Genomic DNA, 26,809 nt, shown 5'->3' on the forward strand with positions numbered 1-26,809 from the left:
TTTTCAATCGAGGTTTCGCAGGACTTTAGGTTTCCGCCGATACAATGCAGGGGTTCTTATGTATATAATGTATGGGTGTCCAAAACTTCGCACATGGATAGTTTTGTTAATGGGTTGTTTCCTATTCTTGTTGTTATTTTTTGAAAAACCGCATTAAACTACTAGACCAATTGCTGTAGCTGAAGATTGTATTTGTCGCCAGAAAGCTATTACTTCATTCAAAAATTTCTGCGGGCTCTGTGGGATTTCTTTGTGCGATGACGTCATCAAAAATTTCGCACCTTGTGGCGGTTTCGCGTTCGTCGTGTAGATTACCATGTCGATAATCTACTGTACGCGTACTATGGTTAGGCTATTACCAAAATCCCTCACATTATACAACCACTGAGATCGCATACTAAAGTGGTACAGATCAGCCCACCCCATTAGATTTCATTTAACGTAAATAAAGACTTGCGCTTACTCATTTGGTTTCTGCGGGACTAACTACTTATCGGCCTTCTATGCTTTTGTAACGGTGGATCCGTATGAGTATGCACGGATGCTATAGCAAGAGTGAGAGAGATTTATTTCGTCAACCAAAATAAAAGCATTGAATCAATAAAAAATATATACAATATACACAAAGTAATTCGGTATAGACTCGGGGGAGCGATATGACCATAGGGTCATTTGAGTCAGCTCCCCCCAAAATAGATAGCTATCCTAAGTGATTTGAGAGTTTTGCTGCACACTAACACATTTAAAGGCTTTTCTTGTTATAGTTGAACTATGTATGTCTGAGGAAGTCTGACGAAACGTTACAGAAATATATTTGTGTTAGTGTGCAGCAAGACTCCTGAATCGCCTAATAAAGAATGGCATCCCAATCTCTTTATCATATTTTTACAGATATTCTTATTAATTTAAACTGTAGAGGTGGGAAAATTGCAAACATGAAAACATCATTGGTTATAGCTGTTCTGGTTTTTGTATGCTGTACCCTGGGACAGGCACTTCTTTGGGGAGACGATGGTGGGGGAAAAAAACAAAAAATAAGAGGTATGGCTACGAGTACGATTTATCTCTAGTGACTGAAGCAACCACTTTCTATGCTCAAGTGATATCGACAGTAGGTCCATGAGTTTTTGCCCATTCTGGTCTTCAGTATTCCAGTTAGAATAGTAGTTCTCAACCAGTGGTACGTAGAAGATTTTCGAGTGGTACGCGAGCAGTTTGTTGGCAGCAGAGTTGGCTAAAATATGGCGACAACGTTTCAACTTCCATTCTGAATGTATTTGCTGTACGGGTTTATAGTATTCCTAGTTCTTGTCTTGAGATCGCCCTCGCTCACTACTGCCTATCTAAAACAAACGATGATCAAAGCCTTTCAGCTCCGAAGGCAGACGACGCAAATTCTCTCGCGGTTTTGCACGCAATTAGTACGTTGTTATTGCATAAAATTAATACGTTAAAACTTTGCACGAATGTCTGAAATGGATGTAGTCAGTGATGAGCTGGAAAAATCGTAACAACCGGAACGCACCTAATTCGCAAAAATGTAATATGTTTGCAACATGGCGCGGACGTTAGCAGAAAGTTTTGTATGTCCTAAGATGAAGTCAAAGAACTGCAATGAAATATTAAGAAATTATCTGAAATGTGCATGTGTAAAATTACTGGAATATTCATAGCAATTCAATACAAATGTTATTATTAGAGTATTGGATAAATTTCAATGGGGTCAAAGGTCAGGGAAACATATATTACATTACACGTTACTGCTGTACTATTTGCGTGATGTGATGTAAAAAGAATTACGGATTATGAAGTAACCAAACATAAATTTATAACTAGGTTTACCAGAAAAACTAGACTTTTTGTACCATAATTTTATTTCAACAACAGGAACGCAAATGCAGTAAAATGTCCAATAACAAGAACGCCGTTCCGGTGCGTTCCGGCTACAGCTCATCACTGGATGTAGTGTCACCTAAAATTCTCCCATAGGTTCTTGTGTCATTGTTCCTCATCCTAAAAGGGGGTTTTGTCGTGGTACGCAATCAGTAACATGTTGAGAAGCACTGAGATATCAAAGTCACAATTTTACGTTAATTCTGTTCAACTTTACATAAAAAGTCGTCTCATAAAGTTAATTTAAATTGCTCTGCCGCCCCCTATAATTTCAACTTGAGATAAATCAAATATTTCTGCATCCACAAGTATAGATCAAAGTATATACAGGGTTTCCGCAATATCTCATACCGTGTTTTCCGGAAAATAAGACCAAGCTTGAAAATAGCATTGCATATTTAGGAATGACCACTTGTATAGACACGATAGAAAAGTGCAACAGCTTCTGAGAAAGTCTGCGCCACTCGTAAATTGAGTCTTTATGTTGAGTGAAATATTCAATTCATGACCGACGCGAGCTTTCAATATGTCTTCCAATTTTAGTTTAATGTTAGCGTGTTCTACGTAACTTGCGCCTGCGTCGAACTGCGAATCAATCGACTTTTTTTTGACTTTCAACTTGTGCATTATTCACTATTGTTCTTAGACTGCAAATGGGTCGCATGGTCAGGTTCGAAATGCTTTCACATAGGCAACGGTGTGTACAAAATAAAACAGACGCGAAGAAAGATTCCAGCCAAGAACGGAGGCGCTGCTTGTAAAGGAAGCAACAAGCGTGAAATAGGTAAGTTCTGTGATATACCGTGTTTCAACTGGCTATTTGGTTTTACGTTTATTTCAAAACGATTTATGTGATATAATGGGTCGGTGTTTTTTGCGAGAAAAACTGTTCCAAATCTGCAATAAATCCTTTTTTTTATGCTTACTCTAACCGATTGTCGAAAGTTTTACATCTATAGTAAACCGGAACATATCGCGAATTCCACGTAATATTCTTACTCCTTATGTTTTGCCAACACTTTTATATCTGTTATAACCCAGAACATATTTAAGTCACACTCCTAAAACCATTTTTCTAAAGGTCATATCGAACCCAGAACATACCATGAATCCAACTTCATATGCTTACTCTAACCATTTGCCTTATGTTTTATATCTATCCTAACCCAAAACATACCATGAATCCCACTTCATATGCTTACTCTAACCATTTGCCTTATGTTTTATATCTATCCCAACCCAGAACATAGCATGAATCCCACTTCAGATGCTTACTATGACCATTTACCATAAGTTTTATATCTATGCTAACCCAAAACATACCATAAACCTCACTTAATATGCTTACGCGCGAGACTTGACAAATTCTAAAAAGAGGACGCGGATAAAAGGTTTGCGAACCACTACACATTTCACATTTGTATATTTACTTCATATATGCAATTTTCATTCAAATACCATATTTACCATTTTTATCCATTCCAGATTGCACTCCAGTTGAGTATACCGCCTCCGCTTTCTTCGATTCGTTCACAGCTGGTACTGATGACGGATCAACTGTTCGTAGGGTGAGAAGCTCTTACTAATTTAAGACTATCGACAAATATTTGTATTATGCGTTTTCATAAAGTGCTAAAAACATAAGAGTAAAACTAATCTTGGCACTAAGTTTGGAAGGCCAAGGGCCTTCAGGATTTGGGATTCCTCCATAACATGTGAATTATAATTATAACGGTTTATAAACCTTCAAGACAACCCTATATCCAGTGGTAGGATTCAGCCGGTTCGCACCGGTTCTATAGAACCGTCTCACGCAATTGTATGAGATCAGCGATCTGGTTAGCATTACTGGTTACGGTCAATGTTCTGTTTGTAACAAGACCTGCTGAAAATGTGACTTTTGTGAAGGAACCGACTGACAAAAAATTTGAAACCCACCACTGTCTATATCATAATACACTAAAAATAATAGAACAAACGGTAGTTGTAAATACAAAAAGTTATCTGCGGTGCACGTAACCATAAATTTGCTGCGGTCGTCTATCGTTTAAATTCCTAAAATAACTCGACATTTCGCGCTAACGATTTGGTTGTAACACTAAATTTTATTGCTAAAATTACCTAAGTCGCTTAGACCAGTGGTTCCCAACCTTCATACATATCAAGCGACCCAACTTATATATTTTGTAAATTCTTGCAACCCAAGAATATGCTAAAAGATTAAACGTGTACTCTTGTGGGTACTCCTGTAGTAAGCGAACCAAGATGGCGGGCACCGGAACGTAGCATGTGTACCATGTAAGGGTTAGGCCAGGGGTTCCCAAGCTTTTTTCAGGACGACCCCAAAGACAACTTTCAAGTGTCCAGTGCGACCACAGCTCAATATATATATTTTTCATGGAACTTTAGAGCTTTTTTCTATTGGACTTTTGAGATTGGTCATGTGGTGGTATTAATTAAAATAAGCTAAAACCAAACAGTGATGTCACAACAATCACCTACATTTTCTATAGCATAAGCATAGAGCAATGCCTATGGGCCTGTTTTACAGTAAGCCATGGTACAAACTGCTAAATTTAACATGGTTTGTCAAATCTTAGATGTTTTGCACATCCACCCTCTACCATAACTCAGCGACCCCATGAACTGTTTGCGACCCTACCTACTTATCACTCCGACCCAGTTTAGAGTCGTGACCCCTGGTTTGGGAACCCCTGGGTTAGGCCATAATTTCAGGTACAATTACTACGGGAGTCACTCGGCTAGTCCCCAAACTCGTAATAAAACTAAAATAAGAAAAATTGGAATAAAATGATGGTCTAACCTTAACCTTGCACACATTAATTAAAAAAATAACATTTACTTTCTGAGAAATTACTTTAAAGTGGGAACTCCGCTCCTGTTTTTCGTCAGCAAGTTTTTTAAATCGACGCGTCGCTTATTTAAGCGAAATAAATGCTAGCAAGCTTTTACGCAGACACGCAATCACTATTATGGCAACACTTCATATATATATATATTCAATAAAATTTACTATAAAATGAAATAATTACCTTTTAGGTTTTTACTGAAAAAAGCGACCCCAAACAAAGTTTCAGGCTACCAAGTTTTGAGTCGCGACCCATAGGTTGAGAAATACTGGCTTAGGCTAATAATGGTTGCTACGACGGCCTACCGGTACCGAAAAAGTGTGAAAAAACATCACGATTCGGCGACAGTAAGAGATTGGCAACGACAAAGTATATTACCTTCTTCTTTGTAATATTGATAACTAATGCTAACTTGCTTTTTCAAAGCTATAAAACAACATGTCAGGACTAAGCGACAAAACATATACTTTTCGCTGCGTAGTTTTCACTGGGTCAAGTTTTTCAATAGTGATATCATTAATGTGTATTGTTTCATTGTTACATCACTTCTAATTATAATACCTATTAAGTTGTTACAGTAGTATAGGTTTAAATTCAAAGTTAATTAAAATTCGGTCTTCGGCTCCCGGAAGACACATCTTCAAATTGTTGATTAAAATCTCGGGTAAACAATTGTATCTCGTTGTCAGAGGGAAGTAAAAGAGATGATTAGCTCTGATATAGGATGAACGAATCTCTTTTGATTCCTAAATCCAGTCTGGAGATAACTACCGACTTATTACTTATTGATCTTAAGATTGGTAAGTATGTTGTTCCTTATCGATCTTAAGATCGGTAAGTATGTTGATAGGTATTTGTCTGTCTGTTTGTCTGTGTGTTAGATGCACGCGATATCTCCCGGAAGCGAGGTTGAATCTGCTCCAAATTTTGCATGTGCATTCATCATAGCTCGGGTCAGAAGCCTATTGATTTTGGGTGGATTATGTCTTATAATTATCGATTTATTAAGTTATTAGTGATGGGACACACGGTGTCACTATGGAGTAAGACCACTGTTTTGGGGGATCCTCTAACCTTCGATCGATAAGTCTTCGGTTTCTAACCGATATTCCAGTTTCATATTTAGGAGATATAATTATTCAAATCCTGGATATAACAATTGTCTCTCGCTCGGTTACCAAGCCCCGTTTGGTGCTAACTATTTTACAATTGCAGGTCTGAAATGGGCAAAATACGGCCCGCGGGCCGGATTCAGCCCGTAGGGTAATTCAGTCTAGCCCCCGGATGCTGCCACAATCAAGCTGAAACCAAGTTTTGATGTTTAAACTAAAAGATAGCTCAATGAATTTATTGGGGTATAGGTCAACGTTTCCCGCTGTAGTATATATATTCATAATATTTTTCAGCTCTTCATTATTACAATGATTCTCACACTAGGGCTGGGCATTTCGAATCAAATATTCGAATATTCGACTCGACTCGAATAGTAAATTATTCCAATCGGTTCAGAGCTAAATTTCGAATCGCCGTCATCTTGTTTTTATCTTTCCGCTAATGGTCGAGGTGAATTCCCCAATTTTTTTTTATTGGAGTCATATTTTTTTAACGAAATTCTAACGTATTACTATTTTCTGTAGTGTTATGTTATTCTGTGTGAACGCTGAGTAATCTATCTGAGTGATTTATTCTATGTCTTCAGTAATTCATTTGTTGAGAGGACCAATTACTATAATAAAGTCATTATATATTTTGTATTTGAGATTCGATTCGAAAAAATTATTCGATTCGATTCTGAAATCACAAGGTATTCGAAAATACCCAGCCCCAACTCACACATTATAAATTACATGAACTGCACGAAAGCAGGAGTGCGACTTGCGCATGACACTAGGGTCCATTAAAGATCCAACAAATAACGGAAACATAGTTTTTACGGAAAGTATGGGGGTAATAACGCGATTCAAACAGGCGAAGAGGAAAATTTGATTTAAAAAGCTGTGCACCGCTGATTTAATGACGCCGTAATCGACCTACGATTGAATAAACCATCCCCTGGCGGAGAGGAGCTCAGCAATCTCTCTCACAAAAATCAAATGACTAATTGTTTTTATATTTACAGACTGGAACTAATTTAGTAAAAAGACCAGATGGGAAAGTCACATGCCAAGAGAACTCCCACACCGATCCATCAGGAACTCTTCGAATGATGGGGAAAACTTGTGGATCGTCGAGAAAACGACGGGAAACAGGAGAAAGAGTGAAAGTAACTGAATATTCTAAATCTGGGTTCTTCAATTTTTTAAGCTGCGCCCCCTATTTAGAATTTGTCATGCCTCGCGCCCGCCTCAAAAATAACTAGCTAACAATAAGCTACAAATAACAGATAGTAAGGCGAAAGTGTGTTTTATTCAAAAAACATGTTGAAAATATGTGGATGGAATCGCAATGGAATTGTCTACGCTTTCCTTGTTGGCGCGCTCCACCGTTTGTTAATCACTATTCTATATATTCCAAGTCGTCAAACTCGATTGGCTGTGAACTCCCTCCAGGGGCGGGCCAAACTTTTTTGCTGTCCATGACAAGTTTCTGATAACGACGCCCCTTATATACCTAACTTCAAAAATAATTCGAGGAGTAAACCGAGTAATGTTATTATACATTAGAATGACTAGATTAAAGGTAAAGTAGGATTGAAATGTTTGAAACCCCCAGAAATGTAAAAAGCATTTTCCGTAGCTTGGAACGCTTTCTAGAAAGTCTCTTCAAAACCAACTTTTCCCGACTCCGGCCGAACCCGCTAGCTCATGCGGTCTAACTTGGAAATTAGAATTCCAGGAGCTTCAAATTTCAGCAAAAGTCGAAGTCGAACTTTTGTCACCTTGAATTTGGTTTTGTCACGTAATATTACTAAATGTGAAAACATGACATCAATTCAAAGAGAAGAAGAATAGTTCTAGTGAACAAAATAGACTAGAACGTTTAATATTCTTTACTTTCACATTCATAAAAAAAAAATAAGACAACGAGTTATAATGTTAAATGATCTTTTCTTTGTCCCCAGTAATCAAAAAGAGTAATCAAAAAGTAATCAAAAAGACAACAAGGTGGAGCGTTTTTAATCATCATTTCCCTTCCCCTGTTGCTAAAAAATATTGAACCTCTTGAAGTATGCGCACCAAGATGTCGCACAACTTGAACTGAGGTTGTGTACCAGGTTAGGGTTCAGGTTGTGCGACATCTTGGTGCGCATACTTCAAGAGTACCAAAATATTTGTTTTCAGAGATCCAATCCAATTCTGAGTGACAAACACAGAGACGTACTTTTCCTTGTTGACGAGAGCGGAAGCGTAAACGAGAACAATTTTAAAAGAGAAATGAAGATGGCCAAAGCCTTAACTGAAAGTAAGACCTTTTTGAAATTTCACTCAACATCTGATACTGGTACACACCAGCGATCATACATTTATTTATATGTCAGAAAACACAATGTTTAGATTAGCACTTATGCATGAAAATCGAAAGTTTGCACAAATGCCCTGATATCCAGTCACTTATGTATTTTTTATAAATCACATCTTTATTGCTGACAATGTAGTGGCCTTATTAGTGATTTTTCTCATATTTTGTAATGCTGCAGTAAAACCAGATCAGCTTATGTCACATTCAAATTTTGGGAAAATCGCCTTTTTGTAATTTTTTGATCTACACAGCTATATTTAAAATGGACATGAGGTACCACCTAATATTAACGGTCCAAATAAACATAAAATTAAAAAAGTCCATTTTTGAAAAATGTGGCACCTCGGTTTAGCTGTGGTGATATATTTATTTTTGAACTTGGCTATCCCATTTTTTTCAGAACTCTGCGGAAGCATCGCTGTTGGCAAACACACAACAAGAGTCGGCGTTATGACATTTGATAAAGAGAATCATGTTCACCTCGGCTTCGATGAACTTTTTGAGCGACACCAAGTTTTGAATCATATGAAGGATATTACGTGAGTATCACTTTAAGATATGATCGATTTTATCTGATTTTCACGGAGTTCAGCGGATAAGACCTCAAATATGATAGAATTGTGCACTTTTGGATGCAAGCATGAAACTTGGAACACATGTAGTGTAGCATCTTCTGATTAATCTTGGATATGGTGCCATTCAAAAAAATACCCCGTTGCCATGGAAACGAGGCATTATCCGTATTGCTATCCAAGGGTAAGAATACTTTAGGAAAGAATATTTCCAAGATAAGTAAACCGATGTGTACTTAAGAAGTAAGGAATATGATAAAAAGTGCATTTTGACAATTGCCCTTGATAACAGAATACCTGGTTACCATGGAAACGAGGTATCGTTATCGATCAAACACGATTATTAGTCGCACAACCTGAACGCTAACCGGAACACAAATACTACGTTCATGTTGTGCGCTACCTTGGTGCACATACTTCTGGAGCTCACCCATCCCTATTAATATGTGTACTAGGTTAGGGTTAGGCCATAATTTTAGGTATAAATACTACGGAAGGCTCTTGGCTAGTCTTCGAACTGATAATAGGACAAAAATAGGGAAAATTGGAAAAAAATTATCGCCTAACCCTAACTTAGTACACATGTTACGTTCCGATGTCCGCCATCTTGGTTCGCATACTTCGGGAGCACCGAATATTGTCTTTAAAAAATACGTCTCTCCGTTCCTTGTTGAAAAACGTCATTCGGAATCCACATTGCGTTTCCCACTCATAGTGATGGATTTGTTACAGTGGCTGGCAAATTACGGCAGCTGCAGAGAGAATGTTGGTAGAAAAATAAGTCCAAACCTAGACTAAGGTTTATATAATAAACAGCATAATGTAGCAATCGGATCATCTTGGATGAGTTTCAGGTATATGTGGCTGGTTTTCCACATTATTTACAGAAGCAGATAATACATTCTATATCGTAGCCGAAGACTCGTTAGTCTCAACGCAAATGTATATACATAGAAAATATATTATATATATTGTAGTCGTAAATTCTACAGGCACAAGTGGGCCGGATGAAATACTTCGGCGAGCTGGATCCTGCCCGCGGTATTTCGCCCTCCCTGCCTTAGTGGTACTTGAATCAATCGGACTTCAATCAATTATTGGAAACGAAGAGTACATATGGATCGTTTTATTATTATTTTGTTCTTGCACCAAGGAGGCGCACAACATGAATGTAGTATTCGTGTTCCGGTTAGGGTTCAGGTTGTGCGACTAATAATCATGTTTGGTCGATACCTCGTTTCCATGGTAACCAGGTATTCTGTTATCAAGGGCAATTGTCAAAATGCGCTTCTGATCATATTCTTTACTTCTTAAATACACACCGGTTTACTTATCTTGAAAATATCCTTTCCTAAAGTAATGTTTTTTTTCACTTTTATAGCTATACGGATGATGCCTCGTTTCCATGGCAACGGGGTATTTTTTTGAATGGCACAATATCCAAAGTTGATCAGGGGATGCTACTGTACATGTGTACCAAGTTTCATGCTTGCATCCAAAAGTGCAGGATTTTACCTCTTATCCGCTGGACTAACGTATAAACCCAATGTGATGAAATCTAAAACAAACATTGAAATATTAATTTGGGTTGGATTGCGCGAGACTAACCTCCTATCCTTTCTCAATGCCTTTATGCCAGTGGATCCGTATGCGTATGCTGCAAGGATGCTGTAGCAGGAATAAACATGACCATACTATGCCATTCAAGAGTCTTGCTGCACACTAAATCAAATGTATTTCTGTAACGTTTCGTCCGACCAGAGTCACACTTCCTCAGACAAGCAGTTTACAACAATCTGATTGTTGTAATTAACTCGAAAATCGTGTGCACTGAACTCCAACAAACCTCAGTATTTTCACTACATTTTATAAGACTGCAATTCCATTGGATACCAGGCAATATACTGTTCTATATCTGTCACAATGATTATAATCGCGGTGCTCAGGAAATGTGTATCGCGTAACGTACGAACGTGTCTAACAGACAGACAAATACCTATCAACATACCTACCGATCACGATCGATAAATAACGAGAAACATTGATTCATTGTAGTTAACGTGGGAATCAGATTGTTGTAAACTGTTTGTCTGAGGAAGTCGGACACTGGTCGGACGAAACGTTACAGAAATACATTTGTGTTAGTGTGCAGCTGGACTCTTTAATTGGATTGAAATATAAAGTTCGATTTTTATTAATAGTTAGTCTTTGCACTTTTTCACCTTTTAAATGTTTTTCTCTCCTTTTTTTTTCCTCGTATACTTGTATGTATTTGTAATGAGGAAGGACATCGACAAGGTTGTCCCTGGAAACATCCATGAAATGGGAAGATACAAAAAAATATGTCTTATGGACAAGCCTGCATACTGCAAACTTATTATTTACAGTGTTTATGCCTTTCGCGGCCTTTATGCCTTTTTCTTTCGACTTAATTTATTTTCATTTGTGTTCACAATGTTTCCTGCATAACGAACATAAAAAATCTAATGTTTTCATTTTTTTTCAGTTACAATTCGAAAACAGCCGGACGGACATGCTTAACAGACGCTCTGGATTATTCTTTAAAAAGCGTGATCGTTCCTGGACGTGGGGCAAGGAATAAGGTTCCAGGAACGGAGAGGGTCGTCGTACTTATTACTGATGGGTAAGCTGCGAAACCTTAAACGCTTTGATATCATATTAATATTATAGAATAAGATAGGCTTTACATATTTATCTAGGGACGATAAGACGGCTAAATCATATGGCGAACCACGGCCTTTCGTCCTGTTACCAGTAGGGCTGGGAATTTCAGGGAAAACACTTTAACCGTTAACCGGGTAAAATTAACCGGTTAACCGCAGCGTGACGTTCATATAATAATTTATAATTTAGCTTGTTACGTCACAATGGTTACAAAGCAATTTCGCGTGACCTTATTCTGGTATCGCTCAAAATTATTCACGAATCGAGATAGTTTCGTGATCGCTCTGCTGCAAGAGATATGCAGCATGGGTAGGTCATATGGAAGTATTTTAGTAAAACCCGATTCCGTTATTAAATTTCATTTATGTGACAAATTTTCAGTGTTTGATGTGCAAATTTTACTTTGAGATATATAAGGAAAAACAGCATCAACTACGCAATTGTTGGTTGACATTGTTTACGATTTTGAAATAAAATCGTGAACAATATATTCCGACCGAAAACTGATTCATAATTAATTATCGTCAAATTTTCATAATCAGCAATCTTGGTACTTCAATTTTTTTCACATTTATTGGGTCCACACCAATACAGTTAGCGATATTCTTTTGAATTAAACGCCACATGAGATAAATTTGCGATGACGTAATCATTTTTGGAAGAATTGTACATTTTAAAGATGATTTGTACCTGTGATGCCAGTTAACGGTTAAAATAAATCGTAACCGTTAACCATCTAAAATCGGTTAACTGATTAACCGGTTAACCATTCCAAGCCCTAGTTACCAGTCAATGTCGGATGTGTAATTATTCAGCCAGTTATTTGTTTTCGGAAGTATGAACTTGATAGGGCGGGGATGGCGATCTTTTTCAAGGAATGGATCAAATATTATATTTTCATCCCGTAACAGAATAGAGGCCCTAGTATTAATTAATATGAAATTTGTTGTTACATCACGAAGTAATACTTCTGCATTCCCTTCCCGAAAACAACAAAATTTCGTTCAAAATTCCCCAATTTCAACATAGTCAATCCTCAACTGACACATGGTTCAATCATCAACTGACTAGACCCAGTAAGCCTGGCCAACAGTTGTACTTATCACAATGTCTCGTCTATACAATAATAACCAACGTTGGTTCTCCGAGGATTCAAACTGTGTGATTATCCTTTTTTTAATTTTGTGTATGATTATTTTTTTTTGTACCCCGCGACTTCTACTCCCAGTAAAAATGTATGATTATCTACTTTTTTAACGTCGTGTATGTTTTATACTGGTTGAAAAGCGGAAGTACTCCCTCTCAAAATGTGAAAAAAAGATTTTTTTTGTATCATACATTACAGTTGATAAACTCGAAACGCATTTTAGACATTCAAGGGGGGTTACGCCCCCCCCCCCCCCCCCTGTTTTTGAATGATAGTTAGAATAGTACTCCTGTTACCTTTTTATTATTGTATATTACTGTTTTTACTGGTTGAAAAAAGAAACTTGATTTGATTTATATTCCAGGTGCGCAAATTGCAGAAACCAAAACTCGCTCCCGAATGCTTTGAATAAGATGAGAATTAAATTTGAGAAGGAAAAGATCCCGTTTATCACGTTTTTCATCGGAAGCAACACGAACTGTGTCAGAATCATGGCGGTGAGTTGATGAACGTTTTCAAACTTTGGTTTGGAGTAGCTGACAACTAGGGGCGCACACTTTTGCGGGTCGGACTTGGACTTGCACACACACACACACATACACACACCTTCGAAATGTAAAAAAAAAGGTTTTGACCCGCTAGTTGTCACGATCAGATTCAGATTCAGATTTTATTTTCGTCATGCAAAACCAATATACGATATGAAAAAATAAAAAAAGGCATATAACAAATTACGAAGACGGATATCGGCTTGTTGCAATAGACGAGGGATCGCGAAAGACTCAAAGAGTCATCCAGTCAGCGACACCTTGTAGCTGCATTGAAGCAGCAAATATAGCAACCGAACAACTCAATATTAAATAGTCACTAAATTCGACACAATCATATATATAAAAGGGACAACAAAAAGAATGCCACAATGACCACGAAAATTTACCTAAACATTCACTAAATTAGACTCACTACAATTAGAAATTTTACAACCCCCCTTTTGAAAATTCCCTTGTTGACATCCACAAGAATAAACTGTCCTCGGGAGCCGTGTAAAGCGTGCGAAAATTCGTTATTTATGTATTATTACTAGCGGAGAGAGAAGTTGATAAGACGGCGTAATCATATCACGAACCACAGCCTTTCGTCCGGTTACTTAAGTATAAGTATAGGTTTATTTCGACTCCATAATCAGCAATAGACGATAATAATAACAGATAAAACAAAAATAAATGTAACTGATTATAGAATCGGGAGAACGAACAAAACCTCGACTTTCGTCCGGTTACTTGTTCAGGATTAGTTGAGTTTTTGTTTGTGACTTTTTTTATTGAATTAGATCCTCAAGACATATGAATCATTTGGATTTTAAACAAAGAGTTCATCACTCAGTCAGTTAGAGGAGTTGTCTCACACAATAACAAGCATGTTTCGTCAATAACTCACAAGGCAGAAAAGAGTCATATGTATCCCAGAACTGCGTTTTACAAATATGACGAATCCAAATTGCCGTCTGAATCAATTTGAATTATTAACTATTGAATTGGATTCGAAAGCTCGATTCAAAATGTCTTGCTCTAGATTCAGATATTTATTATTCGTTAGGCAAGAATCAATTTGAAGCAGAAGAAAAAAGCAGCAAACCAAAAAACTAGATAACGATCGAAGACTACCGACTTCGATCTAGCGGCGTGTATCCTTCGCTCTGACTCAATAGCGACACTGCGTGTCCCATCACCGAGATATGATGTGTGATATGAGATATGATGAATGCACGTGCAAAATTTGGAGCAGATTCAACCTTGCTTTCGTGATATATCGCGTAACATACGAAAGTGTCTAACAGACAAACAAACAAACGAGAATATCAGTCGGAGACCGAAGACCTATCGACCGAAAGTTAGGGGATCCCGGAACAGAGACCGCGGTTTCGATTCATCCGCTCTTACTCCATAGTGACACCGTGTGTCATATAATTAATACCTCGCTAATTATACGACATAATTCATCCAAAATCTATAGGCTTCTGGTCCGAAATATGATGGATGCACATGCAAAATTTGAAGCAGATTCAACCTCGCTTTCGTGAGATATCGCGTGTATCTAACAGACAGACAAACAAACAAACAAATACCTATCAACATACTTACCAATCAAGATCGATAAATAACGAGAAATATCGATTTATTGCAATTAACGTGAGATCGCGAAAGACTCAGTGAGTCATCCAGTCAGCGATATCAAATGCTGTAATATAGCAACAAATAAAGAAATGAAGCAATCTGATGAAAAAAAATCATCTCTAAATCACACAAGCATGGGAAAACAACTCAGCAATAAATTTGAATTAAATTAGTCAACTGGAACAAGTAACTTATTTGTAACTTCTTTCCAGGGACTCGCTGATGGCTCCCGTTGCTACCAAGTTTTCAGAGCGACGACCTGGCAAGAATTTGACGCTATGATTGAACACATTGAGAAAAGAGATTGCATGGACGGTTGGGAGATCGGGCCTAGCTGCCCAGCTTAGCTTTGAGATGCTTCTGTCGATCTTTTTGCTTTTGAATTATGTCTTGCAAACTTGCAACTTCATAATGAATAACAGAGAAATACAGGGTGGTCGCTAGAAAAACAGAAAATTTGTTGAACGGCTATTTATTTTTACAAAGAATAACTTTTACAAGTTAAAGGCATATGTCATATTAGGTGACCGTACATTTGAACCCATGTACATTTGAACCCATGCGTATATCCACGGGTTCAATCTATATGCGGGTGCTAAAACCCATGGGTTAGGGTTAGTATGGGTTTAACTATCCGTGAAACAAAAAAAATTCCATAGGTGCAATAGCATACAGGTGCAATTGTCATGGGTTCAAATGTACGTGGGTTCAAATGTAATGGAACCGTTATATTACAGTCATAGATTATCAAAACGTCGTTCATGCACTTCAGAGCAGTGTCTTAACCTAAAAGTCCAAGTTCGTGTAGCGTTTTGAATGTTAATATCGTAAAGTTAATATGTTAATATCTGTTTTTGTAGCGAAACCCTGTAATATACGACTTTTAGATTCTTTTTTGATGTTGCTACGTTTGTTTCTCAGCGACTCAAATTAACGATAACGATCAACATAAATTAGCCGTTCTTGTTTTATTTTTTTGTTCCAAGGATTGTAATCTTTATCTTTGCAGTTGTATCTTGTTGCTTCTAAAGAATTAAACCATGATCTAATGAAATTTCATAAATATTTCATAAACAAGATTATTTCCTATTTTTGAGGTAATTTGCAGGGAATGTGATCTTTAAACAGATGGGACGAATAAGTAGAAAAGTTGAGTTTTTCAAGTAGGATATAAAACAAGTATTCCATTCTGTGTCGCACTTTCACTTGATAATTAAATTTGCTTCGTTTTCCGAAATTTCGACGGCTGATGTGACAATTTCTTTTTACACTACTAAAGATTACACACATTGCCCACACTCAAATAAAAACAAAGAGTCGCAAGTCACTAGCACTGTCAGTGCTGGATTAACCATTAGCACGTGTTTTGGGCACCAAGGCAAAGGAGGCATCACAGAAATTTTCATATAATTTTTTTTTTAATGATGCATCAGTGTTTATTGAAAAACAGACCTCAAAATTGGCCCTGTGGCAAGTTCTCGGGTAGCCTACCAGCTTAAACGTCCCTACTAATTTTTGTAAGTATGAGAGCTGTTGTAAATTAATCGTAACTTGCCCTCCATTAGTAAGGAATATCGAAACTTGCTTATTCAACTTCAGATAACATAGAACAGGGTGGTCCAAACCCAGGCCCGCGGGCCACATGTGGCACGCCGCTTCATTATCTGTGACCCGCGCCGCATTCGAATAGTAATCAAAATATCCTCTTTTAAATTGCTTCTCATCAAATAAATCAGGAGAATCGTTCGACATATTGTTGTTATATCACTACTGTGACTGAATTGACTAGCATGATACTATGATGGCTAGCTGAAGCAACTAGCGAAGTTCAATGATGTAATGGGCAGTTTAAATTGTTACTTGGATTTCTATCGTTTTGGTCGGGAATATATGCTAACAATATAGGCATGATACAAAACTAAAAATCGAATGCGGATGCCATTAGCCTAGCTGGCAATGCCTGTTAACTATGTGTTTACTTTACACAATAGAAGTGCTTGTTTTTTACTACACTGTTTACCTATTCTTGGTACTATTGTGGCCCGCGACCAATGCCGAAATAATTTTGTGGCCCGCGGAGCCCACAACCTTGGACCAGCGTGACATAGAAAATCAGTTCATTATTACTTTTCATATATATAAGGCACCAAAGTCTTAAAGTGCTTATGGCCTCTAAAAGACATGATCCGGCCCTTGCGTGTGTGTTGCAGCTATACTTGTTGGGGGGGAATCATGTCTTATACTTGTTGGGGGGCAATATGACACATCTGTGTCTTAGACCAGTAGGGTCTTGAACTTGTATTCCATCCCATAATGAAATCGGTGTTCCATATTATCTGTGTTTGCCAATCTCCCAAAAATCTATAGTATGATTGTAGTACGATGCCGACAAGCTATTGAACAATATGATGGCCACCACCCAGTGACGTGTCAAACTTCCCTGCTGCCCGGGGTGAGTTTCTGATAACAACGACCCCTATTCCAAACTTCAAAAATAATTTGGGAATAAAAAATATATAGATGCTGTTAAACATGGGAATAAATAAATTAAAGGTGACGTGTCAAACTGAGTCAAGTGAGAGTAAAATATTGTAATATTGTTATTTAAATCATTAAACTAAGTAACAAACTTACCCTTACCCAAACGTGCTGCCCGGGGCGGCTACCTCTTTGCCCCCCTCCAGGCACGCCACTGCTACCACATTTACTCTCCCTCTTTTCACACAAAAAAGTCACACAAAAGTCCTGAAAAATCATCTTTTACAATAACGAACATGATGGAAAAACTATGAATAAAATCGCTAACGAAAACAATGCAATGAGGGCGTGTACCAGTAAAAGTGGGCGTGACAGGCTCACATCACTAAACGTCAATAAAGTACATCGTTATTTATGAAACTTTTTGCTCCAAACAAGACCTCGCACTAGCAGCCATTGTAGGATATATGATAAAGGCCAGGGGTTACGAGATCAGGTTAGGGAAAAGCCACAATACTAGGCAAAAAACGATTTTACTTTTTACTATAAAACTTCTCGTTCTTCCTGGTTTCATTGCTTGATAAGGTTATTTGACGACAAGGGTGTTTTCACTTTGTTGAGCATGAATTGTTCGAACATAATAGGATTTGGAAACTATGAACCAAAATATCACTATAAACACAACTGGTATGATAAACAGGGTGCCATGACACCCATGAGTGCTAAAAGTTTGTTGTGTACGAGGAAAAACTAATTTTTTTGTGTGATCCAGCTAGATGTCTGGGCAAAACTGATTTTAGAAAACTCTGTGTTCTTCCTAGTTTCATTGCTTAGATAGGTTATTTCACAGGGTGGCCCATCGACAAAAAATGTCACGCACCCTTAATTCACTCAATTGCTTTCCCCCTAAATTTTTGTGGGCTAGTGAGATGTCTGAAGTTGGTTATGTGACCCACCGACAAAAAATGTTGCTACCCGTTCTAGAATGACCAAATTCTTACTAGTTCCCCATATGACAACTCACCTCAGTCTCTAATCCCCCGAAGAAAATTACACTCTAGTTTGTTCGGTGTTAAAAACACTTCCCTATATAAGGCCGATTGTGGCCAATGTTTGAATTGCAACATTAGTGACATATTAAATGTTATTTGGCTCTCGCTAACAAAAGACCATTTAAAATAAAGCTTAATGGCACTATTTGAGGGGTAAATTTCACTTTTGAAATTTAAAAGAATAACGAGTAAGAACCCCTGTTCTCGTAGCTACAAAGGTAGCTATTTTTTGCTGTGTGTTGTTTGTTCTATTGGTCAAAGTTTCAGTTTCTGAACATTGATGTCAATATGACCTTCAAGATTTCCATTGACCTTGATATTATTTTTTGTCTTATCAGCCATCTAGTGGTCAAACATTTGGGCCAAATGTTTGTATTTATTGAAATGACCTTGTAAAATGTCCTTGACCTTGTAATGACCCTCATTTGCTTTTTCTTCTCGATCTGTATTCTCTTATTTTTCCAACAAAAACAGACTCAACAATTTCCGCACACTTTGCGAGAGCAGAGTCCGCTCCGTTGAACATTCGGCAGTTATCGAAAATTAACGATATGTCCCCCATCAGCTCCGAAAGCAGCGTGTACGACGGTAGCTTGTTCATGACGGTACCAAGATCTTAAAATAAGTTTTATTTAGAAATTACAGCCAATCAGAAAGAGATATCGAAATTTAAAATTGGAGCAGGAATATTGAAAAATCATATATATGATATCATATATACGCAGTTATTTAAGTTTCGATTCAATTTGGAATCTGGCACTCTGAATACAATCCGATATCAAACACAATATAAATAATTATGCGGACACGAGGTTATACATTTTTTAATCAAATCCGGACCCCCCTTCGCCACAGTTTTCAATTTCAATATATATATACATTTTTTTTTTGAAGATTGCAGATGGAGAGAGTTGAATCAAAATTTTCTCACAACGAGACTTTTTTTAATAGCTTCGAGTTTGAGCTTGATAAAAAGGAGCTTCAGAAATATGTGTATCAAGATGGCACACAACCTGAACATAGTATGCATACCAGGTTAGGGTTCAGGTTGTGCGCCATCTTGGTGCACATACTTCGAGAACTCCGATAAAAATATGGAAGGGAACTTACCCATTGGCTTCTTTATTACTTTGTAATAATTCGGGACTTCGTATTTACTGACTGGTTGAAGGAACGGCCAAGCCATCTTGTGGGCCTGAAAAAGTAAGTTTATAAAAGGGTATAACACAAGTGTTAGATTGGTTACAAGTCCCATAACAAAAGTGTTGTAAGTTCACCACTAGGGTAATCAATTGCAATCGGTTGAGTAAGGAGGTAAAAAATAAAAACATTACAAAATTTCAAACAAATACAGATACAAATGACTTGGTGAAACACTTAGTCGCGCCATTGTTTAGGCTTTCAAGTAGATGCAGGCACAAAAATTTTGGTTATTGAACTTGTGAAAAAAAACATGAAAAAATCTTTTATCTTCAGCTTAATTGATTCCAAATATTCAGCAGTTGGATATGGAAGAATTCTTTACTTTCAATTTTTTTTATTATAACTCATCATAACACTTTCATATGACATCTGAACTTCGTGCCCATATGTTTAAGCATTGATCTCTTGTATTAATTATCAAATACTGGAAGTGGCACACTTACCCTTAGTGATCTAATAATCTTTGTTAAAGCAATATGGTCCGAAGGTGTGAGTAAATTTTCTGCAACGGCTGAGCTGGCACCCTTCTTCTTGTTTTTACACCGAGGGCATGTGTAGAACTCTATCTTATCTGCGTCCTTTTCAGAGATTCCGACGCAATCACCATGATACCAATCTTGGCAAATGTCACAACCAATGTAAAACCTGAAATATGCCGCAACCAGTTAGATGCCATGACCATTCTGTGGCATCAAATTGATACCACGTTTATGTAAATCTTTCCATTGAATGCCATGTAAAGCATCAAAGCGGTACTGTGGCAGCAGAGCAGTGCCACTCACATGAGAGTATTCATGTAACTCCTACAAGATAACTGACAAGGCATCAAAGTAGTGCCGTGGTAGTATGAGAACGCCAGTAACTAAGAACCATTTTTCAACTTCAATATTATTTGATGCCATATAAGGCATCGAAACAATGTCATGGCAGAAAAGAAATGCCACTCACATAGAATCATCATACCAATCTACCAGACTTTTCAACAAATTAACATCAAAGGCATCAAAGCAATGCCTCGGCAGCAAAGTAATGCCACTTACATAGAATCATCATACGGTGTCCTACATATACAATACAGCTCTTGTGCAGGTTCTTCCTTTGCTTTTTGACATTCCTCACATATCCACTCATTCATTGACTTAGCTCGTGTCTCAGGGATGCCAACGCACGTACCATGGAACCAGTTAAGACACAGATCACAGCCGATGTAGAATCTGAAAAAAGTAAACGATAGGTTGAATGTGGCACAGTCTAGCAAGCCAGGTCTCGTTCCCTCGACCAAAAATGGAAAGAGTACCGATAGAAGAGTTGCAAGTTTGCTCAAAGCAAGGTACCGAGCTCTCAACTAAAAGTGGAAAGAGTACTGATAGAAGAGTTGCAAGTTTGCTCAGAGCAAAGTACCAAGCTCTCAACTAAAAGTGGAAAGAGTACTGATAGAAGATTTGCAAGTTTGCTCAGAGCAAGGTGTCGTGCCCTCAACTAAAAGTGGAAAGTGCACTTCACAGACTTGGGTAGGAATAAAACAAACAATAACACACTTACTTTGTAGGATCATACTGCGTCTTACATATGCAGTATAGCTTTGTATCTTTCTTCTTAGATTGCGTGTTTATCATTTTCGTTTTTTTTGTTTCGGGAGGCGGGGACATAGTTTCGCGACGCTTCTTTATGATTGGTTGTTGATTTCCTTTGCCTTCTTTGATTGGTCGCTTTGAATTGTTCTCTGTCAAGACAGCACTTGTTACGATAGCGTTTCCTGATGTTTTCTTTGGTCGTTTAGAAACTGGTGCCCCTGTTGATTCGGTCACATTTCTGCGGTGTTTGCGTAAATCCTCACGAAGCTCGTTCTGATGAAATAGAAGAAATAAATGAAAAATTTAGGTTTAGAGCTTGATTTCAGTCTAATCTGTGCTTCACTTGCTAAAAATGACATAGGAATAGACATATGCAGGGGCGTAACCAGAAATTTTCAAAGGGGGGGTTGACATTTTTTTGCCAAGTTAGATCGAAACAGCTAGCGGAGTTCGATCGAACGCTGGAATACGCATGTTTTTAGTAGTCTTAGGGGTCTAAAAAGTCTTTTAAGCTACAGAAAATTGCTATCTATGATACAGAAAAATGATTTTATATTTTTTACATTTCAAAAGGAGAGGGTTCGACACGCAAAAACAACCCCCTGGCTACGCCACTGGACATATGGTCCCAATTGCCAGTTGAATGACCTTCTCTGCAGAGAGCTTTTTGGCTGCCATATAGACAGCAGGTTAGGAATAAGGATGGATATATGGTCCAAATCGCCATTCGAATGCTTTCTCTGTAGAATGCTATTGGTATACGGGTAAATTAGGTACTTATATATGGTCATTTGAAATTTTAATGGCTCTCTTTGTGGAGGGCTATTAGGTTGCCATGTAGACAGCAGTTAGAAATAGAGGGCTTTATGCTTTATCGCCTGCATTCAAACCAGTACCGGCTGTTTTATAGCCCGATGTATAGATATCAAACCCAATCTAATCAATTTCATTTCAGATCCCCTTATACCCGGTGCGCCTTATGCTCCATTAAATATGCTGCTTAGTATAGAAATATGTAAATGCATGCTGTTAATTTGCTGAATATTTCAGTCTCTAAGTATGCATTGTATTGCCACGTAGTGAGCACTGTTTTGTAAAAACTTTGTGGACCAACACACATACCTTAGCAGCATGTGTTAAGTATTTCTCAACAACTGCTCTTCTCTTGAGAATATCTTGCTTGAGATGATCTCGATGTTTGTGAAGAATCTGGGTTTGACGGTTGTGGACTTTCATCTGTGGGAGTAAAGAAAAGTGGTTTTTAACAGTGTATATGGTGTCTTTTTAAATTGCAAAGGGAATTTATTGATACCATATATTGTTTTGGCCCTCCCAGATGTATTAAATGAAGTAAAGATACTTGAACATTGCTGTTTAAAAAACAACAAACCTGATAAAGATGCAAAGATAAATTGAGAACTGACTTCATAACAAAATTGGGTACTGATTTCCGGGTTGTGCGCCATTTTGGTGTGCATACTTCGGGGGTCCCAAAATTGAAATTGTAAAGAGATTTCATGGACACTCTGTATTAATTAGATGTTTTTCCAAGTGAAGAGTGGAATGTAGAGGGCGCTCCAGAGGTGTGTGTAATAATATAAAGATAACTAATTTCGTTCGCCTACTTTATACAATCACTTGGCTAACACAGACAGTCCCCGAACTCAAAATAGAACTAAACTAATGAAAATCAGAATAAAATTATGGCCTAACCCAAATCTGGTACACATACTATGGGAGTACTGTGGAGAGCGGACTTGGACTTTTAGTAGAGAAATTAATTTAATTGGCTTATTATTTCAATATTATTATACATGCATCTGACTGTGATCCTCTACACTTGACATCCAAACTACGACCAGTTGGTTGATTCAATCTGGCCCGCCTGATGCCGCCACAACCAAACTAAAACCAAATTTTGATGATTTAGCTAAAAAATAGCTCAAGAAATCTGTTTAAGTTTGTTGGCACGAGGCTTAGTGTTTCTACTTTTGCTTTTGCAACACTGTGAATATTGTTTACTTCAAACTTTTTATGTCACACTTACATGGCCGGCCAGTGTAGGTGCTGAAATATGGTCCAAAAACCTTGCCCACCCCTGCTCTACATCATCCTCTTCAGCTTTTCTTCCCCCCAAATGACCAAAAATAAAAATAAAACTATGTGATTTCAACCTGTTCTGTTTGTTCTTTTCGTTCCTTCTGTTTCAGTAAAGCTTCCTCCCTTTTCCTTTTCCTGTTTTCCAGTTCTTCCTTTCTTTCTATTCTGTCCAGGATTGATTTCATCACTTGCATCACAACAGTTTGCCTGAAAAGATGAAAAAAAATTAATGGGGGGAATGGGGGGTGGAATTAAAAAAAAATGACACAAGAGTATACCCAGATGATACAGTGCCAGGAAAAAATAAAAAAAATTAGTGAGGGGGGTGGGGTGGAATTGGAGAAAAAATTACACAAGTTGATACAAGTATCTTCACTATATGTGAACATACACTGTTTGTTAAAATACAATGGTGCGCTTGAGATCCGGGGAGGGATAAAATTTTAGGGGGGGAGTTGAAAAAATAAGATGAGAATATACTGAGACGCTACTAGAACATTCACTTTATGTGGACACTGTCTGCCTTTAAGAACTGGGGAATTTGAGGGGTGAAAAAGTTGAATTCATGTTTTATCAGAAAAAATCTGAGTGTTGAAAAGGGCCACACTGAATGGCTTAGCACTTGTTGGGCACCATCAACCATCACAACGTCCAAAATAAGATAAATTAAAAATTGAGTAAGGACCGAAATTAACTAATTCTGTGTCTTGTGAATCAGTGGTTTACAAGCTTTTGAAGTTGTGCCCTCTTTTAGAACTTGTCAGATAGTGAGGAAAAACATAGAATATGTGGATGGAATCACAATCTCTAAACAATGAAACTAGAATATCGGTTAGAAACCGAAGACCTATCGATCGAAGGTTAGGGGATCCCCCAAAACAGTGGTCTTACTCCATAGTGACACCGTGTGTCCCATCACTAATTAATTAATAACTCGCTAATTATGGGACATAATCCAACCAAAATCAATAGGCTTCTGATCCGAGCTATGATGAATGCACATGCAAAATTTGGAGCAGATTCAACCTCGCTTTCATGAGATATCGCGTGCATCTAACAGACAAACAGACATACATACAGACAAATACCTATCAACATACTTACCGATCTTAAGATCTTAAGTAAATCTAACAAATATATATTTTTTATTAGCTTAAAAAAATTGTCCTTCTGTGGCGCACTCTATCGTTTGAGAACCACTGTTGTGAATAGTAGCCCAAGCAAAACCACACTCACCTCATTCCCTCTTCTTTTCTGATCCTACTGAGAGGTTTCGGCCTCGGTCGCTCTACATTGTCATGACGATGTTGATGGTGGGAGGAGATTGTTGGAGTACGTTCTGCAGATTGTGGCCTGTTGTGCAAATTAATTTTTGTTTGCATAGCTCAATTGCCGTTAGTGTTGGCCTTGTGGTTAAATCATTAGACATAAATAAAACATTGCAGGTTTGCACTTGAGTGGCATTATGAAATTTTATATTTTCGTTCACTTATCAGTTTCTGCTTATATGGAGTATTGTTCGGAGTAAAAGGCATGTTTAATGTAGCGAAAAGAATGTATTCTCATGCTCAAATCTCATGTTCCCCACCTCACAGAGGATGTTCCAAATTGGGTGGGAAATGTCATACCAGAAGAACCAAGTTCATTATAGGATGAATTAGTCTTTACATGGTAAGTGAAAGTGTCTCATCGTAAAAAAACGAATTCAGGGACTGTATATAGCACTTATCGTATCAGTGCTGGCTTTCAACTCTTCTGTTGGTTCAACTTTTATTCAAGTGATTAGAATCTTGCTTTACAAAAAGTTTATAAACCATTATATTCCCTTACTTGCTTCCCCATAATGGGTCTTTGTCTGTCATCAATCGTTTCATTTCAGTATTTTTGTTCCTCCCTGGCATGAATTGATGTTTTTGGATTTGTTGAAGTCGTTGCGATAATGAGGCTGATTTGAGACTAACTTCATTGACAGGAGGTGATACTGGAGCTGAAATAGAAAAAACATTGGTTATGACTATGAATCTAAAAAGGATTTAAAAAAATAAATTTTCGTTTATTTATCATTGGAAAAAAGAATTTTAATTAGGTAAGAAATATCTATGTATACTTTGGCTATTTGTAGTTGTGGTTAATTTCTGGAGGCAACAACAATAATTTAATTTTTAGGACTAGTGAAAAAGATGTGGGAAAATTAATGGAATATGAAGGTATCTTATCTCCTAGTGGTAAATTATGGCAGATTGACCTGTTTTTCAATTACTAATGAGTTATGTAATATTCAATACCCAATATGGAATTTCTCCTTTGTCTTGCCTAATTCATAGCCAATGTTAATTCAAAAATATATATAGTGACAGGAATATGGTCACACGACTAAATATTCCCATGACATCGAAGAGGTATCGAAACAATACTGAATGTGTCAGGCATTAATATAAATGAAATTTGATTTGATGTTTTAAAAGATTGCTAATTAGACAAATGTGCACACTATAAAAATATTCACAAAATTTAATACATTTTTGGCGTATTCTAATCTTAGTCATATTGACTTGAATTGATTAGATGTGTCAATCGGAATATACTGTCATGCGACGGACATAAGTTCCCTTCACTTCTGAGCGATTCCAAGCAGCTCTGGACACTTCAGTGGTTATTGCGATTTTGCTCAGAGATGAGTTTACTTTACTCCTGAGATTTTGGCATCCCTGTAGCCTGAATTCCAATAACTTTGCTCAGTGATGAGCACTTTACCTTGAGCGATTACACATGGATTACACAGCAAATTCTCTAAAAAATAAAAGAAACACTCACTAGGTGGTGGTATAGTCTCAGAAATCAGCGTAAACAAGAACTTCTTGACCTCCCCGCCAACTCTAGTCTGCATCAGCTGTTGTCCTGATGAAGGAGTGACTTGGGATCCTGGAGGGATGAGCTGGATTTGCCCAATACCTGAAATACAAACAAGAAATTTCTTTTAAAAAACAATTTTTATCCTACTATTTCACTCTCGACAAGGCAATGTACAAAGGGTTTCTGAAGTCTTTGTACAGAGCTTGAACAGTGTTTGAAAGGACTGGACTTCTTTCTGTCCAGCAATTCATTAATTTTGTTTAAGTATTTGTCTGAATATCTATAATTTTTACTGTCTGGCCTAATGCCTTTTATAGGAATAAGAATCGGAATTCACTCAAGGTTCGAGGTTTCAATGTTCTGTGGCTCTGGAGCAGAAGTCATTGCAATTTTAATAAACCAGCTCCCTAGCACACTGCTCTTACTGGTTTATCGATTCTCGCTTCACACTGAAATGCACATTTTTTATCTTTTCTCATTCTGTATGTGCAATGTGTACTCAGCATATGTAATTATAAACTACTGACTGGCTGTTCAGGGTATACAACTTGGGGTAAATGATTTGAGTAAGAATTTGAAGTGAGATCCATACCGAGTTTCTCAACCAATGCGCCTTGACCCAAAACTGTGTCGCCTACAAATTTTCTTGTGTCGCTTAATTTTTCAACAAAAACCTAAATGCTACTGTTAGTTTCTAGAAATTTTATTGTTTATTATATATTTGTATTGAAGTGTTGCTAATACAATAG

General features: G+C 37.5%; 2 protein-coding genes across 2 annotated transcripts in view; one reads left to right on the forward strand and one right to left on the reverse strand.

The window, feature by feature from the left end:
- The first annotated feature begins 800 nt into the window (after positions 1–800).
- LOC120328223 (uncharacterized) lies at positions 801–16,201 on the forward strand. Its single transcript, XM_078119392.1, has 9 exons — positions 801–1,041; positions 2,540–2,677; positions 3,379–3,461; positions 6,883–7,026; positions 8,045–8,165; positions 8,623–8,761; positions 11,301–11,438; positions 12,991–13,123; positions 15,013–16,201. Exons 1-9 carry the CDS (start codon positions 858–860, stop codon positions 15,145–15,147), a joined length of 1,215 nt encoding a protein of 404 aa, XP_077975518.1. The 5' UTR covers positions 801–857; the 3' UTR covers positions 15,148–16,201.
- A 1,342-nt stretch (positions 16,202–17,543) lies between these two features.
- The window catches only part of LOC120328063 (nucleosome-remodeling factor subunit BPTF-like), a 43,691-nt gene continuing 34,425 nt past the window's right edge, over positions 17,544–26,809 (reverse strand). Inside the window, exons 36-45 of the mRNA XM_078119026.1 lie at positions 26,022–26,159; positions 25,038–25,194; positions 24,444–24,560; positions 23,282–23,414; positions 22,230–22,343; positions 21,076–21,380; positions 20,574–20,747; positions 19,977–20,178; positions 19,441–19,525; positions 17,544–18,945 (exon numbers count right to left, since the gene is read on the reverse strand). Of these exons, the coding sequence (XP_077975152.1) occupies positions 18,752–18,945; positions 19,441–19,525; positions 19,977–20,178; positions 20,574–20,747; positions 21,076–21,380; positions 22,230–22,343; positions 23,282–23,414; positions 24,444–24,560; positions 25,038–25,194; positions 26,022–26,159 (1,619 nt within the window). The 3' untranslated portion in view covers positions 17,544–18,751. The remainder of the gene's footprint in view (positions 18,946–19,440; positions 19,526–19,976; positions 20,179–20,573; positions 20,748–21,075; positions 21,381–22,229; positions 22,344–23,281; positions 23,415–24,443; positions 24,561–25,037; positions 25,195–26,021; positions 26,160–26,809) is intronic.

Source organism: Styela clava, chromosome 13 (assembly GCF_964204865.1).
Source record: "Styela clava chromosome 13, kaStyClav1.hap1.2, whole genome shotgun sequence".
NCBI lineage: Eukaryota > Metazoa > Chordata > Ascidiacea > Stolidobranchia > Styelidae > Styela > Styela clava.

Excerpts from the sequence above, each read along its gene's own strand:
- LOC120328223 (XM_078119392.1), top strand. The coding sequence starts at position 858 with ATGGCATCCCAATCTCTTTATCATATTTTTACAGATATTCTTATTAAT. Across the intron at positions 8,166-8,622 it reads GGCCAAAGCCTTAACTGAAA|AACTCTGCGGAAGCATCGCT; the intron begins GTAAGACCTTTT and ends CATTTTTTTCAG. Across the intron at positions 13,124-15,012 it reads ACTGTGTCAGAATCATGGCG|GGACTCGCTGATGGCTCCCG; the intron begins GTGAGTTGATGA and ends ACTTCTTTCCAG.